Source organism: Pecten maximus, chromosome 15 (assembly GCF_902652985.1).
Source record: "Pecten maximus chromosome 15, xPecMax1.1, whole genome shotgun sequence".
Classification (NCBI taxonomy): Eukaryota; Metazoa; Mollusca; class Bivalvia; order Pectinida; family Pectinidae; genus Pecten; species Pecten maximus.
In genome coordinates, this window is record NC_047029.1 from 34,468,614 (window position 1) to 34,487,621 (window position 19,008).

General features: G+C 36.1%; 1 protein-coding gene across 5 annotated transcripts in view; it reads right to left on the minus strand.

Annotated features, from left to right (window-relative positions):
- The window catches only part of LOC117343968 (ATP-dependent translocase ABCB1-like), a 59,821-nt gene extending 41,163 nt beyond the window's left edge, over positions 1-18,658 (minus strand). For 3 of the 5 annotated variants that reach the window (XM_033906540.1, XM_033906539.1, XM_033906538.1), the window contains exons 1-3: positions 18,548-18,658; positions 16,061-16,138; positions 1,111-1,170 (exon numbers count right to left, since the gene is read on the minus strand). In XM_033906540.1, the coding sequence (XP_033762431.1) occupies positions 1,111-1,170; positions 16,061-16,112 (112 nt within the window). In that variant the 5' untranslated portion in view covers positions 16,113-16,138; positions 18,548-18,658. The remainder of the gene's footprint in view (positions 1-1,110; positions 1,171-16,060; positions 16,139-18,547) is intronic. The other 2 variants (XM_033906542.1, XM_033906541.1) reach the window with 1 other exon arrangement.
- Positions 18,659-19,008: the final 350 nt, after the last annotated feature.

The window sequence follows — 19,008 nt, forward strand, 5'->3', positions numbered from 1 at the left end:
AGAAGCCACTCAAGAGCGCTGGCATTTTGTACAAATGTAGAAGATAAATGGAGAAGTATAACCTAAAGTCCCCCGGATTCACTAGTATATGACTAATAATACTGAAAGTATCTCTCTTCCTGAAATTAAGTATAAAATGTAAGTGACAAATATATATATGCTGTTTTGTTCAGTTATTCAAACCACAATTATTTTGTTAGTACAGTCATGCAGTTGTCACAGACATTTACATATGTACAGCAAGTTAGAACCCACTCTGGTAGGATTTTCATGCCAAAAAATAAAAGATATAATAACAAGAGGCTCTGGGGGCCTGTATCACTCAGCTGGATATGGCAGTGAACATTGGAAAACACTCTTCGTTTCTAAAGAATGATTTTGAAAAATTTGCTTCATTTCCTATATTTGGCTCGATTTCTAAGGCCCCTACGGAAAAGGTCCCGTCGTTAATACAAAATTGGTTCCATTCACTAAAGAACAATTCAGACCAAATATGGACAAAATCCGTTCAATCCTACAGAAGGAGAAGGATTTTGAAGTAATCACAATATTTCTCCTATTGGGCCCTGGGCCGGGGGCAGACCCACTGTTGATTTATAATTAGTTCGCCTAAAGATGCTTCAGACCAAATGCTTTAATACATACAGAAGAAGGATTTTAATGAATTTTTTTGCAATATTTTCCCTGCTTGCCCCCCCCCCCCCCCCCCCCCCCCCTAATGAACATTTTTTTTCTTTGTAAATTTTGTTTCAAAACACCTTCACTTAAATATTAAAGGTCTATTGATAAAATAAAACATAATAATCTTGTCAAAGATAATACCTTACTGCTTAACAGTACAAGAGCTGATTATATACTACCAGTTACAGTCTACAGCATAAATATCCACTTTGATGTGTAGATTATTGAGGCTAGAAATGAGGATTGAACAGAGGATTTCTTGTACAAAGTTGAAACAACAATTACAGGTACCATGAAAGCTTTATAGAGAAAGGAATTAATCCTAGTAAATTAGATCATAAATAATCAATGTATGTTTCAACCATGTACCTTGGAGAAAAGTATGAAATTTGAAATTCAAAGGGAGATAATTTTCACACATATACTTACCAGAATATTCTACTTTGGGTTGGCCATTTGAGTGGGGCTCTGAAGAGTGGTTGTTGGCAGCTAAAATGAGGCAGAGAAAACAAACACATAACCAACATGCAACTTCATGCAAATCCATAAGCACATGTACACCATGAACACACATCAAGCACAACGTCTAATGACACCATGTACCGTCCATTAATTATGTGGCTGCATTGCCAGCAACCAATATCACCAGTTAACTCATGCATTCCAGCTCAATTACCTGTAAAGCAGCTAAATGTCAATCATAAATGAATACGGATAAAGGTTTTAAATTACAAGATGCTCTACTTCCTTAGAGATGTGGGAGCCAATGGTTTACCGTAACAGTAAAATATTCAGTCAGTTTGGGGACAAAAAAATCTGAACTAAAGTCTATTTGAATTATATGAAATTATACAACAGAAAAGTTTGAAAATTCCAGTGGACATCAGCAAAAATCTCAGGAAGTGAGTGTTAATGATAAGATGGTCGCTAATTTCTTCTTGATTGTTGCACTGTTGGGGCCAAATTACTCCAAAGCAATTGTAGCATATTGATTTTTATTTATCTGTAACCGTTATAAAAATCTTACATGCACGAGATGTATGATAAATCTCGCAGACTTGGGGCGGGTACCTAACCCAACTGACAAGTACATGTGGGTACCATAAAGACACAATATAACACTATTTACTGCTACACTGACAGACACCAGTATGACCCTAGTCATATGTCAAAATCTTTAAAAGATAGAGGTTTTAAGATAACAATACTATGAGCTGACCTACATTGAGGACTGTGACCGTTCTACCCGAATTCTTCAACGTTGAATTCTTTACCATTTATAGGTAAAATATTCAGGGGTGTAAAAAGGTTTTTTCTAATCACTAGCCCAGGGCCTAGTAGATACCAAAAATCTACAAGCCGGAAAATATACACATTCAGAAAATTTCATTCATTCATTAAAAAAATAATGTTCACAAACATGTTTTGATACATACAGCTGTAACATGTCCATCAGTTTCCATTTGAATGATCAATATTTCATTTATCTTTAATATCATTTTGATTCACCAAGCCAATGTTTTATATTAGATCTCACAGCATATATATATAACATTAATGCAGATTGTTCTTTTACCAAATTTACCCTCAATTAGAGCTGTAAAATGTATGAGGTTTTTTTTCAACAATTGCTTCTCATAAATTGTTTGCTTTTCACAATTTTCCTTTATTACAAATAAAAATCTCATTAAGATTGACATAAAATAAAATTGTGAAAGTGTAGTCATTCTGAATAATATAAAACACAAAGATTATTGTTTGTTAAGTTATTTTAAGACACAGGTAAACACTGTTTAAATTACAGGTAACACAGGTATAATCGATTCACGGTAGTGTCTATAAAAGTCATTCTTATCTCCAGAATGATCTAATAACACAAGAATGAATCACTAACAGCACATTAGATTTGTCATCTGCAGAATTAGACATTTCAGGAGGAGTGTGCCTGAGTACAGACCTGGACCTAAAACAGTTATACACTGTGCTTTCAAGTGTCAACTCGGAAATAACCACTGCACACTTATCACTAACATTGTCTTTACACCAAAACATTACACAATGCCAAAGTTTACTTGTTAATTTTAATATAATAGGTTGTTTTGGGACATTTCATACCATATCTATCCTGCAAATAGTCAAGAAGCTATATAGCTTATTGCAGGACAATGAAATGGTATCTGTTCATAAGTTTATTGAAATAATATGGATGCCCCAGGATGGACTTATTGTAGGGTATTGTACAATCCAAAGATTATCAAAAAATAATTAATTGTAAATTATTCCACTGAGTATATTACATTTATTTCCCCTTATTGTCTACTTGATAAAGGGCCCGGGAAGTACAGTTGCTTATGAAGTAACAACCCCTCCAATGTTATCCTTTCTTTATTTTCACTGAATAAGTTTGAACTGACCAATTCAACAAATAACAATGATTTATAAATACATTGATTTTTTTTTTACACTGGCAAGAAATGACACAACACAATCTAATTTTTATGGTGGGTATAAAAGTCACTACATATATATATATAGCTACCATGTACAGTATAGGTAACCATGGAAACTGTATGGCTATAATGTTAAGGCAATTTGAACAAACCTTAGAAGCCTAGAGTCAAGAAGAGTTTCCTAAATGACACAGAAAAAAAACCTTGATCACTTAATTATAATTGTATGTGATCTGGGGGTCAGACCCTGGGGTTTAATATTTCGTTCTGGGTCTGTTGGCCATACTGGGAATTAATGTAGGTATCAAGCTCCTGTGCCTAAAATATGATGTAAGCCACTGTTAAACCCTGTAATGATAGTGTAAAGATATTGGTATCAGATTCATTTTATAAAACAATGCTAGTAAACTAGCCTGGTTCAAAGCTTCCTATCTTTGTCTTTGTGTTCTTGGGCAAGATATTTTACCCTTTTAATTGCTATGTATGGCAAGCAACGTGTCTCCCATATGAAGTTCAGTGAGTTTGTCAACAACTACTACAAGGTCCCATATCAAAATAACTCTTGCTGTTCACCAGGCAATAAACCCACCAAACAATTCACAAGCAAGCGAGTACACTGTATATTTCCATGTTTTATTTGTCTTTGCTTTTCTGTCATCAACAGTTCAGTGAATGTTATCCGACACTGCATATACCATCGACACTGCATGAAATATACCATCGCCAAAAAAGGCGAGAAAATTTGTATTTTGAATAAAGTGTGCTTTGATCTAACATCACATGAAGTATGAAGTATAAACAACGTACGTTATAAAAGAGTAGTTGTGTTGGTGTATATAAACACAGGTCCAATATATACCTCCTTAACACTGTGTAGGAAATAATTCGGTTAAATTATTAAAATACATTTGTTGGAAATGATTCAATGACTAATTATCAACAACACATCAAGCTAATCAAAATTCAACTTTAATTTTTACTAAAAAGACAACACAACTAAGTAAACTGCAACTTTTTTTCCAGAGATTTTAAGTGAAATGTAGTTTTATTATATTTAAAAGATTTTTATTTTAAAGCAACAAAATTTTTGTTGTATTTGGGATTAATCGATGTCCTTATGACATGAGTGGTAAAAACTTCATATTTAGAGATGTTGTGTCTTGTTGTACTGTACAGCTACATGATATTAAACTAGTACTATCGTCTTTTCCCGCTTGTTTGGTGAACTTTCTGTTTGTCTTCAGTAAACAAAGAGGATAATGGGAGAATGTTCTAGTTTAAATACCAAGCATTTCAATGCAAATTCATCAGTATTATATTCAAATATTTGAGTGCTTTTAAATGTCCGTTTCAAATTCATTACCAAATATTCAAGTTACCTCAATACTCAAAATGTTGAAGGAGGTTATATATATGTGTCACTAAAAAAACTTCAGCTAACATTGATATCATAACCTAAAATTAACCAAAACTTATCAAACGTGATAAAAATATTGATCACAGATTTAAAATGTTGAGGGGATAACAGTGTATCCATTATATATCTATCTACATACTGTAGTTAACTTATTACTCTGACTATTAATCAACCTATTTTGCCATTATCGATCCACATAATGTAGTCATATAGCTCTGACTATCAACCTATAGCTTATAATATAATATAGCCATTATCTATCCACATAGCTAACTTATATAGCTCTGACTACCTATATCGACCTATATAGCCATTATCTATCCACATAGCTAACTTATATAGCTCTGACTACCTATATCGACCTATATAGCCATTATCTATCCACATAGCTAACTTATATAGCTCTGACTACCTATATCGACCTATATAGCCATTATCTATCCACATAGCTAACTTATATAGCTCTGACTACCTATATCGACCTATATAGCCATTATCTATCCACATAGCTAACTTATATAGCTTTGACTATATTGACCTATATAGCCATTATCTATCCACATAGCTAACTTATATAGCTCTGACTATATTGACCTATATAGCCATTATCTATCCACATAGCTAACTTATATAGCTCTGACTACCTATATCGACCTAAATAGCCATTATCTATCCACATAGCTAACTTATATAGTTCTGACTATATCGACCTAAATAGCCATTATCTATCCACATAGCTAACTTATATAGCTCTGACTATCAACCTATATAGCCAGTATCTATCCACATAGCTAACTTATATAGCTCTGACTATCGACCTATATAGCCAGTATCTATCCACATAGCTAACTTATATAGCTCTGACTATCAACCTATATAGCCAGTATCTATCCACATAGCTAACTTATATAGCTCTGACTATCAACCTATATAGCCAGTATCTATCCACATAGCTAGCTTATATAGCTCTGACTATCGACCTATATAGCCAGTATCTATCCACATAGCTAGCTTATATAGCTCTGACTATCGACCTATATAGCCATTATCTATCCACATAGCTAACTTATATAGCTCTGACTATATCAACCTATATAGCCAGTATCTATCCACATAGCTAGCTTATATAGCTCTGACTATCGACCTATATAGCCAGTATCTATCCACATACTGTAGCTATAAATAGCTCTGACTATCGACCTATATAGCCAGTATCTATCCATATAGCTAACTTATATAGCTCTGACTATCGACCTATATAGCCATTATCTATCCACATACTGTAGCTATAAATAGCTCTGACTGCTGGCCTATACAATGTAGCTATATATCTCTGACTATTGGCCTTAAATATACAGACATTATCTATCTATATAAAATAGCTATATATAGCTCTGCCTACCAGCCTATATATACAGTATCTATCTATATAATATATAGCTATATATAGCTCTGCCTACCAGCCTATATATACAGTATCTATCTATATAATATAGCTATATATAGCTCTGCCTACCAGCCTATATATACAGTATCTATCTATATATATTATATTATATATAATATACATGTAGCTATATATAGCTCTGCCTACCAGCCTATATATACATTGTACAGTATCTATCTATATAAAATAGCTATACATAGCTCTGCCTACCAGCCTATATATACAGTATCTATAGATCTATATAAAATAGCTATATATAGCTCTATCTACCGACCTATATATACAGTATCTATCTATATAAAATAGCTATATATATATAGCTCTGCCTACCAGCCTATATACAGTATCTATCTATATAATATAGCTATATATAGCTCTGCCTACCAGCCTATATACAGTATCTATCTATATAATATAGCTATATATAGCTCTGCCTACCAGCCTATATATATACAGTATCTATCTATATAATATAGCTAAGGGTCAAAGAAGTAATATGAACAGTATAATCCAGATAACACTGGATCCTCACATAAATGTATGGAGGATACGAATTACTTGTAATGATTATATGGGGCAAAGAAGTAATTCAAACAGTGTAAACAATAAGGCTTGTTAAATTTTCTAGGCAATCCGCCCCTTTATCAAAACACAAATATTATGTGATTGTATTTGTAATTTTTTGATAAAGGGGCGGATTGCCTAGAAAATTTAACAAGCCTTATTGTTTACACTGTTTGAATTAATTCTTTGCCCCATATATAATATAGCTATATATAGCTCTGCCTACCAGCCTATACAGACAGTATCTACCTATATAATATATAGCTATATATAGCTCTGCCTACCAGCCTATACAGCCAATATATATCTTTATGATATAGCTATATATAACTCTGTCTCCTGGCCTATATATATGCTGTATCTTTCATTACACTGTAGAGATATAACTCTGGTTGTTACAAGACAGAACATGAAGTGAAGTATCAGCCTAAATAAATACAGGTATCTGAGTATAAGGTTTCAATCTCCAGTCTGCATGACCCTACAATAAGTATGTCATAAAGTAATACCTTATCAGCAGTAAGATATTGATTTACACCTACTTAAATATATATAAATGATATGTCAGATACCACACAGGACGCACATATAGGTAGATGTAACATATCTTTCTACCACAATACCCTGTGTTATTCAACTCTCAGACCATCAGTTAATCATTACAGCTGTTGATTAACAATCTGTTTATACCACACGTGGTATAAACTCTGTACGCATTTTGATTGGCTAACACGGTGAACTTTGACCCAAGCTGCAATTGTTATTGACGTCATCAATAATCTAATGACGTCACATCACCGGGTCCCGGACGTCACCGGTACACTTTATTTGCATACGCGAAATTATACTTGGCCACGTTTCCCTTTGATTCAAGCCGATATTATTGTGGTAGAAACAGGTCACACGACTCGAAATTGTTGGATATGGAATTTATTTCACACTCGTAAGTTATTTTTTAAAAGTTGCAAAAAACACTCGCTAAAGCTCGTGTCTTTTGTAACTTTTAAAAAATAACTTACTCGTGTGAAATAAATTCCATATCCAACATTCACTCGTTGTGTAACCTCTATATACACTATAAATGTAGATGTGTAATTATACCTCCTCTTCTCACTCAGAATCTCAGATCTAGCCCCCAATCCCCATTACTCTACTGTGTAACCATTTTTGACATTTGTTATGATCTTTATTCAATAATTTCCATTTCATTCATGTACACAGAGTTCTGGTTCAATCCTATCATTCCTTAATTATTGAGAAACAAAGAATTTAGAATGGAACCCTAGTTGTTAATTATGTTGAAACCCAAGACTTACTGAATGATGATGCACTAGTTAGCATACAATGTAGTTAAAATGGAATCGAGAATCAAAACATGTAAGTTATATTGTACCCTTGTCTGAGTTTTCAGTACTCGTGTACTTTTCAAGTTTTCAGTCTAAACATTTTTGAATTCCTGGGAAACCAATCAAGATACCAGCAGCTAGCTGGTAGAAGAATATCGCCTTGAAAAGAAGGTTAGTTGGAGGAAGTCTGGATGAGATAAACACTGTCAAATTCTACAGTATTAATCTCCATTTAACCCACACATACCTGATGGAGCTGAAATACCAGATTATCACTAGCGTTCACCGAGCCGTTCAGTGACATTTCTGTCCAATTAAACATTGTTAACACTGTAAATAAGCAGTTAGGTAGTTTCTTGTGGGAAATTGAAAAGGATTATACCTTTAATTGATATCAGTTAAGTTTAATTCCAGTACAGAATTAAATTATCCTCTTCATTGGACTTAAATCATTCATGTACATAATATACAAGATGAATTATTGAAAATGTACAAGTTGTATATCAGTTATATATACCGTATTTATTCTAATAAACGCCCCCACCCTAATAAACGCCCTCCCCCCCCCCCTTTTTTGGAAAGAAAAATTCCTCAATTCGAGAAAAAGAACTTACCGTGGCACAGTTATATATCCATCCACGTGTGTCCAGAAGTAATTATTTAAAGGATATCCAACATAAAACTAACACAAACCACAAAACAAAGTTTCAGTAACTATATACACAGTACCACTATATGTTTCATGGTGTGAAATGGGTACATACAACAGATCTCACAACTTACCGACTCTGAAATTTTGATCTCCATTAAACGCCCCCCCCCCTTGGAAAAATTTCACGCCCCGGGGCGTTTATTAGAATAAATACGGTATTTACTGTGAAGTTCTGTTGATTCCAGATTTAGACGGTTCAGACTGATAGTTTGGCTCATACAACATTCAGATAGTTATTTAGATTGTTCAGATTTATAGTTTGGCTCATAACTATCACCAAAAGGAGGATGTTTACTTTGTCATCAACAAATGAAAGGTACAGAAAATGCTTATTCTAGAGCAAATTGTAAATGTTTTTTACCCAGGGACTCCACCACAACAGCACAGGGCAGTCCCTGAGTATATTAGTCCTGTACATAAACTGAGAATCCCACACTGACCCAAGTAGGAAGTGAGTAGAGGTGTCCCGTGATCAGAGAATCCCAGATTGACCCGAGTAGGGAGTGAGTATAGACTGTCCCGTGATCAGAGAATCCCAGATTGACCCGAGTAGGGAGTGAGTATAGACTGTCCCGTGATCAGAGAATCCCAGATTGACCCGAGTAGGGAGTGAGTATAGACTGTCCCGTGATCAGAGAATCCCACACTGACCCAAGAAGGAAGTGAGTATAGACTGTCCAATGATCAGAGAATCCCAGATTGACCCGAGAAGGGAGTGAGTAGAGACTGTCCAATGATCAGAGAATCCCAGATTGACCCGAGTAGGGAGTGAGTATAGACTGTCCCGTGATCAGAGAATCCCACACTGACCCAAGAAGGAAGTGAGTATAGACTGTCCAATGATCAGAGAATCCCAGATTGACCCGAGAAGGGAGTGAGTAGAGACTGTCCAATGATCAGAGAATCCCAGATTGACCCGAATAGGGAGTGAGTAGAGACTGTCCCATGATCAGAGAATCCCAGACTGACCCGAGTAGGGAGTGAGTGGAGATGTCCAATGATCAGAGAATCCCAGATTGACCCAAGTACGGAGTGAGTAGAGATGTCAGAGAGAATCCCAGACTGACCCGAGAAGGGAGTGAGTAGAGACTGTCCAATGATCAGAGAATCCCAGATTGACCCGAGTAGGGGGTGAGTAGAGATGTCCCGTGATCAGAGAATCCCAGACTGACCCAAGTAGGGAGTGAGTAGAGATGTCAGAGAGAATCCCGGACTGACCCAAGTAGGGAGTGAGTAGAGATGTCCCGTGATCAGAGAATCCCAGACTGACCCAAGTAGGGAGTGAGTAGAGATGTCAGAGTGAATCCCACACTGACCCGAGTAGGGAGTGAGTAGAGACTGTCCAATGATCAGAGAATCCCAGATTGACCCGAGTAGGGAGTGAGTGGAGATGTCCAATGATCAGAGAATCCCAGATTGACCCAAGTACGGAGTGAGTAGAGATGTCAGAGAGAATCCCAGACTGACCCGAGAAGGGAGTGAGTAGAGACTGTCCAATGATCAGAGAATCCCAGATTGACCCGAGTAGGGGGTGAGTAGAGATGTCCCGTGATCAGAGAATCCCAGACTGACCCAAGTAGGGAGTGAGTAGAGATGTCAGAGAGAATCCCGGACTGACCCAAGTAGGGAGTGAGTAGAGATGTCCCGTGATCAGAGAATCCCAGACTGACCCAAGTAGGGAGTGAGTAGAGATGTCAGAGAGAATCCCAGATTGACCCGAGTAGGGAGTCAGTGGAGATGTCCAATGATCAGAGAATCCCAGATTGACCGAGTAGGGAGTGAGTATAGACTGTCCTGTGATCAGAGAATCCAAGATTAACCCGAGTAGGGAGTCAGTAGAAATGTCCCGTGATCAGAGAATCCCAGACTGACCCGTGTAGGGAGTGAGTATAGACTGTCCCGTGATCAGAGAATCCCACACTGGCCCGAGTAGAGAGTGTCGTATAGACTGTCCCGTGATCAGAGAATCCCACACTGGCCCGAGTAGGGAGTGAGTATAGACTGTCCCGTGATCAGAGAATCCCAGATTGACCCGAGTGGGGAGTTAGTAGAGATGTCAGAGAGAATCCCGGACTGACCCGAGTAGGGAGTGAGTAGAGGTGTCCCGTGATCAGAGAATCCCAGATTGACCCGAGTGGGGAGTTAGTAGAGATGTCAGAGAGAATCCCAGACTGACCCGAGAAGGGAGTGAGTAGAGACTGTCCAATGATCAGAGAATCCCAGATTGACCCGAGTAGGGGGTGAGTAGAGATGTCAGAGTGAATCCCGGACTGACCTGAGTAGGGAGTGAGTATAGACTGTCCCGTGATCAGAGAATCCCAGATTGACCCAAGTAGGGAGTGAGTAGAGACTGTCCCGTGATCAGAGAATCCCACACTGACCCAAGTAGGAAGTGAGTAGAGGTGTCCCGTGATCAGAGAATCCCAGATTGACCCGAGTAGGGAGTGAGTAGAGACTGTCCAATGATCAGAGAATCCCAGATTGACCCGAGTAGGGGGTGAGTAGAGATGTCAGAGTGAATCCCAGACGGACCCGAGAAGGGAGTGAGTAGAGACTGTCCAATGATCAGAGAATCCCAGATTGACCCAAGTAGGGAGTGAGTAGAGACTGTCCAATGATCAGAGAATCCCAGATTGACCTGAGTAGGGAGTGAGAAGAGACTGTCCAATGATCAGAGAATCCCAGATTGACCCGAGTAGGGAGTTAGTAGAGATGTCCCGTGATCAGAGAATCCCAGATTGACCAAATTGATATTTGAATTGAAAATAACATAATTAGTAGATATCAGAAATATTGAAATTCAGTGAAAATTAAGCCAGACAGATTTTTGCTTCCTTCTGATAAACATTGACATATAGCTAGTATGGTGTACATCTGCATATTAATGATTTAATGACACAACATTGATACATGTAGCTAGACCACATCATAGAATTATCCTGTGGTATCCACACCAAAGCTTGACACACGTATACTACATATAAACTGAAAAAATCACCTGTGTTTGGACATATTTTTCGGTCTTTTTCAAACAACTTCCATTCAATTCAGTTTTCAATTCATACATTATTATGGGCATCAAGAAGTTGGTCTTGACTGAATAATTTACCATTATGTTGTGTCAATTAAGGTCGCTACACCCCGCTGTCGGCGCTGTGTTTACCTAGTGAGGTAAACTATGGTTAGCATACCTACTGGATGATGGGGGAATTTCAAGTAGGCCAATAGAATACATCCAGAACCTGGCAGACGGATATATCAGATATCCCATTTCAGAATAAATTACATATAGATGGGCTAAGGATTGTCAGTGCCTGTATTAATTCAAGAAACCAGTATGCTCAAAATAAAAATCCCGAGTAGAAGCATTAATTCAAATTGCAATTATTTTAATTCTCCTGAAGAAATTGAAGAGACTTGACACTATTCAATGTCTACAATTTGCCATTTTGCCCACAGAAGAAATTATCATAAAGTTCAGTCAAAATATAACAATTTGTTGTTCTCATGATATATAAACTCCATTATCTCGATCTTGCATTTTTCTTTATTGCATTAATAAGCTTGTCATGAGCCCCCCCCCCCCCCCCCCCCCCCCCCCTCCTTCATTACAATGACAAGTTGTTTATAAAATTGATATATATGATGTGATTATGCAATATATTCATGATGTTGTCCCCGACAGGGCACTTGTTAAAAATTGTCTTTGTCACCTGTCAATCAAATTATCACATGTACATGTGGTACATGCAGATGTGAAGCACCTGACTTAACAGATTTAACATATTCTCTACAAATGTATATTAAATGTACATTGATTGAGACCTACAGGATTTCCGTGACATTGCAAATGCATTGTATAATACAATGTTGTACGATGACAAAGACTTCAGATAGATCTACTTGTCATGGTCCAATACTTCACATTCAGTCTTCTCTGGACTTAAGACTTACTTGTACCACCAGGCGACATTTATAAATTTAGATACAGTTCACCATCTACACTAGTTTCTTATATAGAATGACTAAGTAAAAAAAACATCATTATTTCTGGCAAATTTTTAAATATCATGTGGTAAGTTAGATCAATTGACTTAATATTGTACTGCTTATATAGTCGTCAATTACAGTCTGTTAATTTGTCTGAAACATTTAGGACTAACAATTAACTTGCAACAATCGGGGGTTTTCCTCCCAAAACTACGGGGAAAGACAGTGGGAAGCACAGTGACCTGTCACCTGGACATACATAGACCTCTATAATGTGCATATTTGTTTACCTGTATAATTAGTACTAGCTGTCAAAAGTACAGAATTTTTGTCATCGAGTACCCAAATTTTAATACCCGACCAGTAACCGGTTAACCAACTATTTTGACCATACCCAAATCGCATTGTTTATAACAGGAAAGAGATAATGAAATCAACATTTTTTAACTATACTTCCTTGGTGATAGTATCATTATATCCTTGTCCTTGCATATTAACTGACTGTGTGGTGAATGTAACTGAAAATCTATTCATTAAATTAGTTTTGTGGTTATGCTGTCTTTGAGGAATTGTGTAAATATTTACTGCATACATGTATGTGCAGCAGTTAGCATGACATAATATCACTTGCACAGTCTCTTGATTTATCCATACGTTGCAAATTAAAGCTGACATGAACAAATTGAAGGATTCCACAATGAAATCAATAAATGACTGAATACAGTATCATTTTCCTTTTTTGACCAATGACACTAGTACTGGAGGATATGACATAATGTTTCCTATTTTGATGGGTACATCCTGGTACACATTTTTGAACCCTGGTACTCAAGCACTTTTAACAGCCCAAAGTATAATTATTATACATGTTATTTCTGGATTTGTTGCCCTAGACTGTCGAGAGTGAATAAGCTAGTCTTTCTTAGTCAACATAAAAATTTCCTGGTCACAAAGGAATTTCCTGATAAGCTTTAAGGTGACACTATCCCTTTTAATACTGTTTCTTCAAGAAAATATTTCATTTTGACAGCAATCAATTAAGTTTAATTACAAGGCCATAGGTATAAGTCCTATATGATGTTTACTTGCAGTAACAGAAAGTATTGAACATGTGTTGTTATGTGTTGGAATTCAATAATTATGAAGTAAGACATGCACTCCTTCGACTGAATGGACAGGTGTGCAGACAGGTGTGCTATGTCATTGACACATATTAGACACATAGTGTACAGTAGCTTTTTATGACGTCAAACAGGTACAGTGCAATTCTATCCAGTTCAACACATGGTACCAATTATTTACTTTAAATTATGACTTATTAGAACTCTATTTTACACACCTGGCTCGAGCTAAAATCCACAGCTCCATATGTATAAAATAATCAATAGCCATAACCACAGCTCCATATGTATAAACTAATCAATAGCCATAACCTATCTCATTTTATAATCATTAAACTATCTCATTTTATAATCATTTAACCATTGTTCTTTTCTTGTAAAATTCATAAATATTATATTTTATATCATCAAACTACGCTGAGTTAATAGCTTTGTCTCTCTTACTCTAGTGTTTTATTGACCTTTCTGAAATAAAGAACATTTACCATAAATCAGTAAATCATCGATCCCTATAAACTGGAACCCTTACTAAAATTTACCACCTTTATTCGGTCAAATCTAAACAGTGTCATTAGCTGATTTAAACATGAATGTATATATATGGTGTCTGGGTATACCACATACATATGCAGAGGTTTTGTAACACTGCATGGTAACAGTCATGTACACTCGCCTTTCACCTAGTCTGCCGGGGTTCGATTCCCCGATCGGACGTGAAAGAAAAGGTATGGGGTCACCTGCCTGATCACGTTGGTTTTCTCCCGGACCCAGGTACTCCAATTTATTCCCACAGTAAGACCCCTCGCATGCTTCCATCCGGGCAGACAAGCGTGATTAATATAAGTTGATATAACTTGTACATAAGAAATAAAGTTTACAATTAAATGAAGGAAGTGTATCCAAAAGAAAAATAATTTTTGGGCAGATTTTACCACATTATTTTTGCTACAACATAATAACCAATTGCTTTGGATGGGTTTTTTTCTGGTCAATAATTAGAATTTTTGTTTCCGCCTATATACAGCTATAGCCTATAGGACTTTCATTTTGGCCAACAGAATGACTAATTATATCAGCAGATAAATCATGTTTCATTATTGTTACAAAATAACAAATTTACTTTTCAAAATTTAAATTGATTTAATCTTCCAGTTCTGCAGTTGTATCGACTTATGCATTGGCCTTTCTGTCTGATTTATCAACATTCTGACAGTATACAACAAAATCACAACACCAAACTTATATAACAAATAGCTAACAACTACATCAATTCAGAGGAGGGTAACCTACAGTAAAAACTACTTCCATACATCTAAGGCATGAACAAATCACATTTACCATTTACTAAAAGAAAAGAACTTAATATTTGATAAATCCACAGCTATTCAACACAAAACCACCGATATATAATCTGATAATTATATATTATAAACAGTAACTTAAACCATTGTATAGTACAAACTCTGCAGATTAAAAGGGAACAGAAGATAACACTGTTGTGATACAATTGTCTTCTACCCTTTTTCACTCAAAAGAAAACATATACAATGTACATCATAAATATAAATTTGAAGAATTATACACAATTTATATTCAAATTTAATGATTAATTAAATATTCTGAAAAAATAGGTTGAAAATCTGAAAATAAAATGAAACAATAAGCAAATTTAAGTGGAAGAAGAAGAATAAAATGAATCAAAAAGAAAGAAAAGCAGGCCACTTGTGTTCATAATCCAGGTTTATGAGAAATTAGCTAAAACTAAACACAGATTTATAAAGAAATGCTGGGTTCTTTCTTTCATACTAAAACGTCTGAAAATCAAAACAATTTGTATTTAATATTAGCTTCATACATATGTGCTTTCTAAATCACACATAGACTTAAATCAGGAATGATCATGTGAACAGAAAAGAAACTGCAGAAAACCAGTCAAAAGGAAGAAACATGCACTCGTTTTTGCATGAATGTAGCCGGTCACTTCCGATATTGTTATATTTTCAAAAGTCAAACGTTTCAGAAAAAATCAACAACTTTAAATTGTTCAAAATAGAAAAAAATAGCACAGTAAAAAGAGCTGCTGGAAAGATCAGAATCACACCCCTATATGTCGCAATGATCAGTATCATGCTTATTTGTGAACAGCGGAACCATATTAAATTTCTCACCAGTAAAACTGATCACTTTCTCCCGTCAGAGTTGTAGATGTTTCAATAATTAGCTAAAATTGTTATTATCACATGTATGTGTTCTTTGTAATAAATTTGTGTATAAATTAATTCAGCAATAAACTTACTTAGTTACTATGACACTGGACAACTGAACTACATACCTGATCCCTCTACACCGGTGGGCGTGTAGCCCATTAACTTGGGCTCCGGCATCCTTAAATGCTAGGCTGAGATTCTATCTGAAAAACAAAATAATTACTTAATTATCTTTTTTTTAAATTTAAAAACCATGACAATTGATCATCAGGACTACTGTAGTGTACCTAAAGCCATATATTAAAGTCTAGGGACCCAGGGAAGGTTTCAAGGCTTCGTTCTATGCGATGTTCCTGCATCCTACACTATTGTAAAAGACGATAGCTATATAAGTGTAACGGAACTGGACAGGGTCAGCGACCAGGTAGCTCAATTGGTAGAGCATCCGGCTAGTGTTCAGAGGTCCCGGGTTTGAACCCTGGTCTGGCTATGCATTTTTCCACTCCTATTTTGGCTATTACAGATTTGGTGCCTTTGATCCGTCCAAGTGAAAGCTATAGGAGATTGAGAGGCTTCCTTGGGACTAAAGAACCTGGATGTGGTTGTCTTCTGGGGTAAAGACTTTGTGAAGGAGGAAGTAGTGTAAAAGTAGAGAGTATAAGGTCGCCTTACAAGCTCAGACTAGCAGGAATTTCCCTTTAGTCTTGTAAAAAGATGTTAACCTTGACAGTGAGAGGTCGTTAGTTCAAGCCCCAGCGTGAGCGGGTATGGTATTTTTCATTACTCCTTCCTATTACATTTTAATAAAAGTAAAATGATTTAGCAACCATGAGTGTCACCATTTGCTTTTAGACATGGGAAATCCTATGTATATAGAAAAAAAACAAAGAATTTCTGTGGAACCCCTTAATGGATCCCTTCCTGATCACATTTTTTTGTGGAGGCCACACCAACTCCCCATTAATTTCCACCTTAATGCTCCGGCCATCAATGCTAACGATTACATTTTTTTGGAACAATATTGCCAATCTAATTAAAAAATATATAAGACTTTGTTAGCTCTTTAACATTTCCTGTCAAAATTTACATACTGGTAATCGGCGATATAGCTGGCTCTTTTTTATTTATCATTGAGAAAATCCAAGTCTGCAAAAATTGCACACTTCTGTCGCTTGCCAACATTAAACAAGAATCTGCTGTTTAACTGTATAGCCTAATCTAATGAATGGCGTACTGTAAATATTCATGTAGAGTGCACATTTTTTTCTCAAAATTTACCAAGTGAAAAAAATTCACTGCACACTATACGTAGGTCCAATTAAGTCTTTGCTGGTCAGATGCATGGATGTCATGAATGTGATACTAAATTTGTAATTGTTTCCCTCAACAGTACTAGGATTATGATTTAAATTAATCCTTATATATATAAAGCATGCATGCAGTAGGTAAATATTGAACAAATACTCAAGGGCATTAATAGTTCTTTACATGTTTAATTCCTTGAAATTGTATATCTATCAGCAATTAAGTGGGTTAATGTTAGTCGATCTTGAGCCATACATATGATTCACACACAATTTTGACAGATTAACAATTATTCTTCTCTATGGTAACATTATCAGGACATTTAAATCATCTAGGACTAGAATCTATTAGAGTCTTTTAATTTTCTATTTATTTTTCGTTCACCTGAAATTCTTTCAACGCATCTAAATGTAGGTCAAGCGTGACTTTTGGCTATCTGCCAAGAGTAGTGTTGTAATGTAAAGTTATAAGGTGAGAGTACAGATGTACTGTTCATTTCCTAAACCATATCAAACTTTATTATCTGTATCAACACAAAAATATGGAATCCATTGCAGGTGCAGTATACATAAATGTATATATTACCAAAAAAAATCTGTACATGCAGTCACTAAATTAATCCTATTTTTCCTACACCCTATAATAGAATTTATGTCATAAGTACGCTGACATGCCATTTAAATGCCCGCCAAAATTACTCGGACCTCATAATAGTAGGCCTAAGGGAGGCTGAGTCACGTGATGACAAGATGCGACGAGAGGAGCACATGTTCTTCTAGTGGGTTTTGTCATAGATATAAATAGAATGTTTTACAAGCGTACAAGCCGCACTGGGCCCATCCTTGTTTTATTTGTTACTTCATAAACTATCTGCAGAATGTTAATTATATAACAAGAATTCGAACTTTCGGATCCGTTCGCAGAGTCTAAAATATAATTACACTTTAGGTCAATAAAGAGGACAGACTATAACCAGCTGATAACACGATTCAGCGACCGAGCAGTACAGCAGTATGCCCAATACACTAGAATGTAAACAGAAAAAATAATACCTACTGATCAATGAAAACATTATGATAAATTTGATTAAAACCACCTGTCATTGTGACCTTGCTTGAATAAACTGACAGAGAACCGATCTGGTCCGTCGGGTGGTCACGCAGTCCTTGTAGGGTCAAACAAGCAGATCTTATATTCTTGATAGTCATTGAACTCTTCAGAAAACAAAATGTATTTGTATCGCTTATTATTGCGGAAACTTAAATCACTGAGACAATTTGTCAATGAAGTAAAGAAATGTCACTTACCTTAGTATGAGATTCCGTGCTGTTTTATACATCAGCGCCAAGTAAATTCCTCTGATCCGGCGGGTTATATTATATCGGCAGCTACCCCGTGATGTCACTTCCGATATCGACGAGGGGCCCACCAAAGGGATCGTCCTAGATACTGACCGACCATGATATAAGCTCAACTGGACCGCGGCGGCAATATAGCTACCGAAAATACATTTTAAAAATAATTGGCTTTCAGTCCACACATGTATTGTTATATATCAGGTACTAAATGATATTTTATTAGTCAATATCATGTATGCTATAGTGGGCTCTTTCATTGCGTAGACACCGAGGAGAAGGGGCGTAACGTGCAACAATGTTATTGTGTAATTTACTGTTTAATAGGCCTACAATGTATATTATAATGTATTCTTGGGTTACTTGTTACTTGCTTGTTGCCATCAAGTGCACAATAAATATATGAGCTCAAT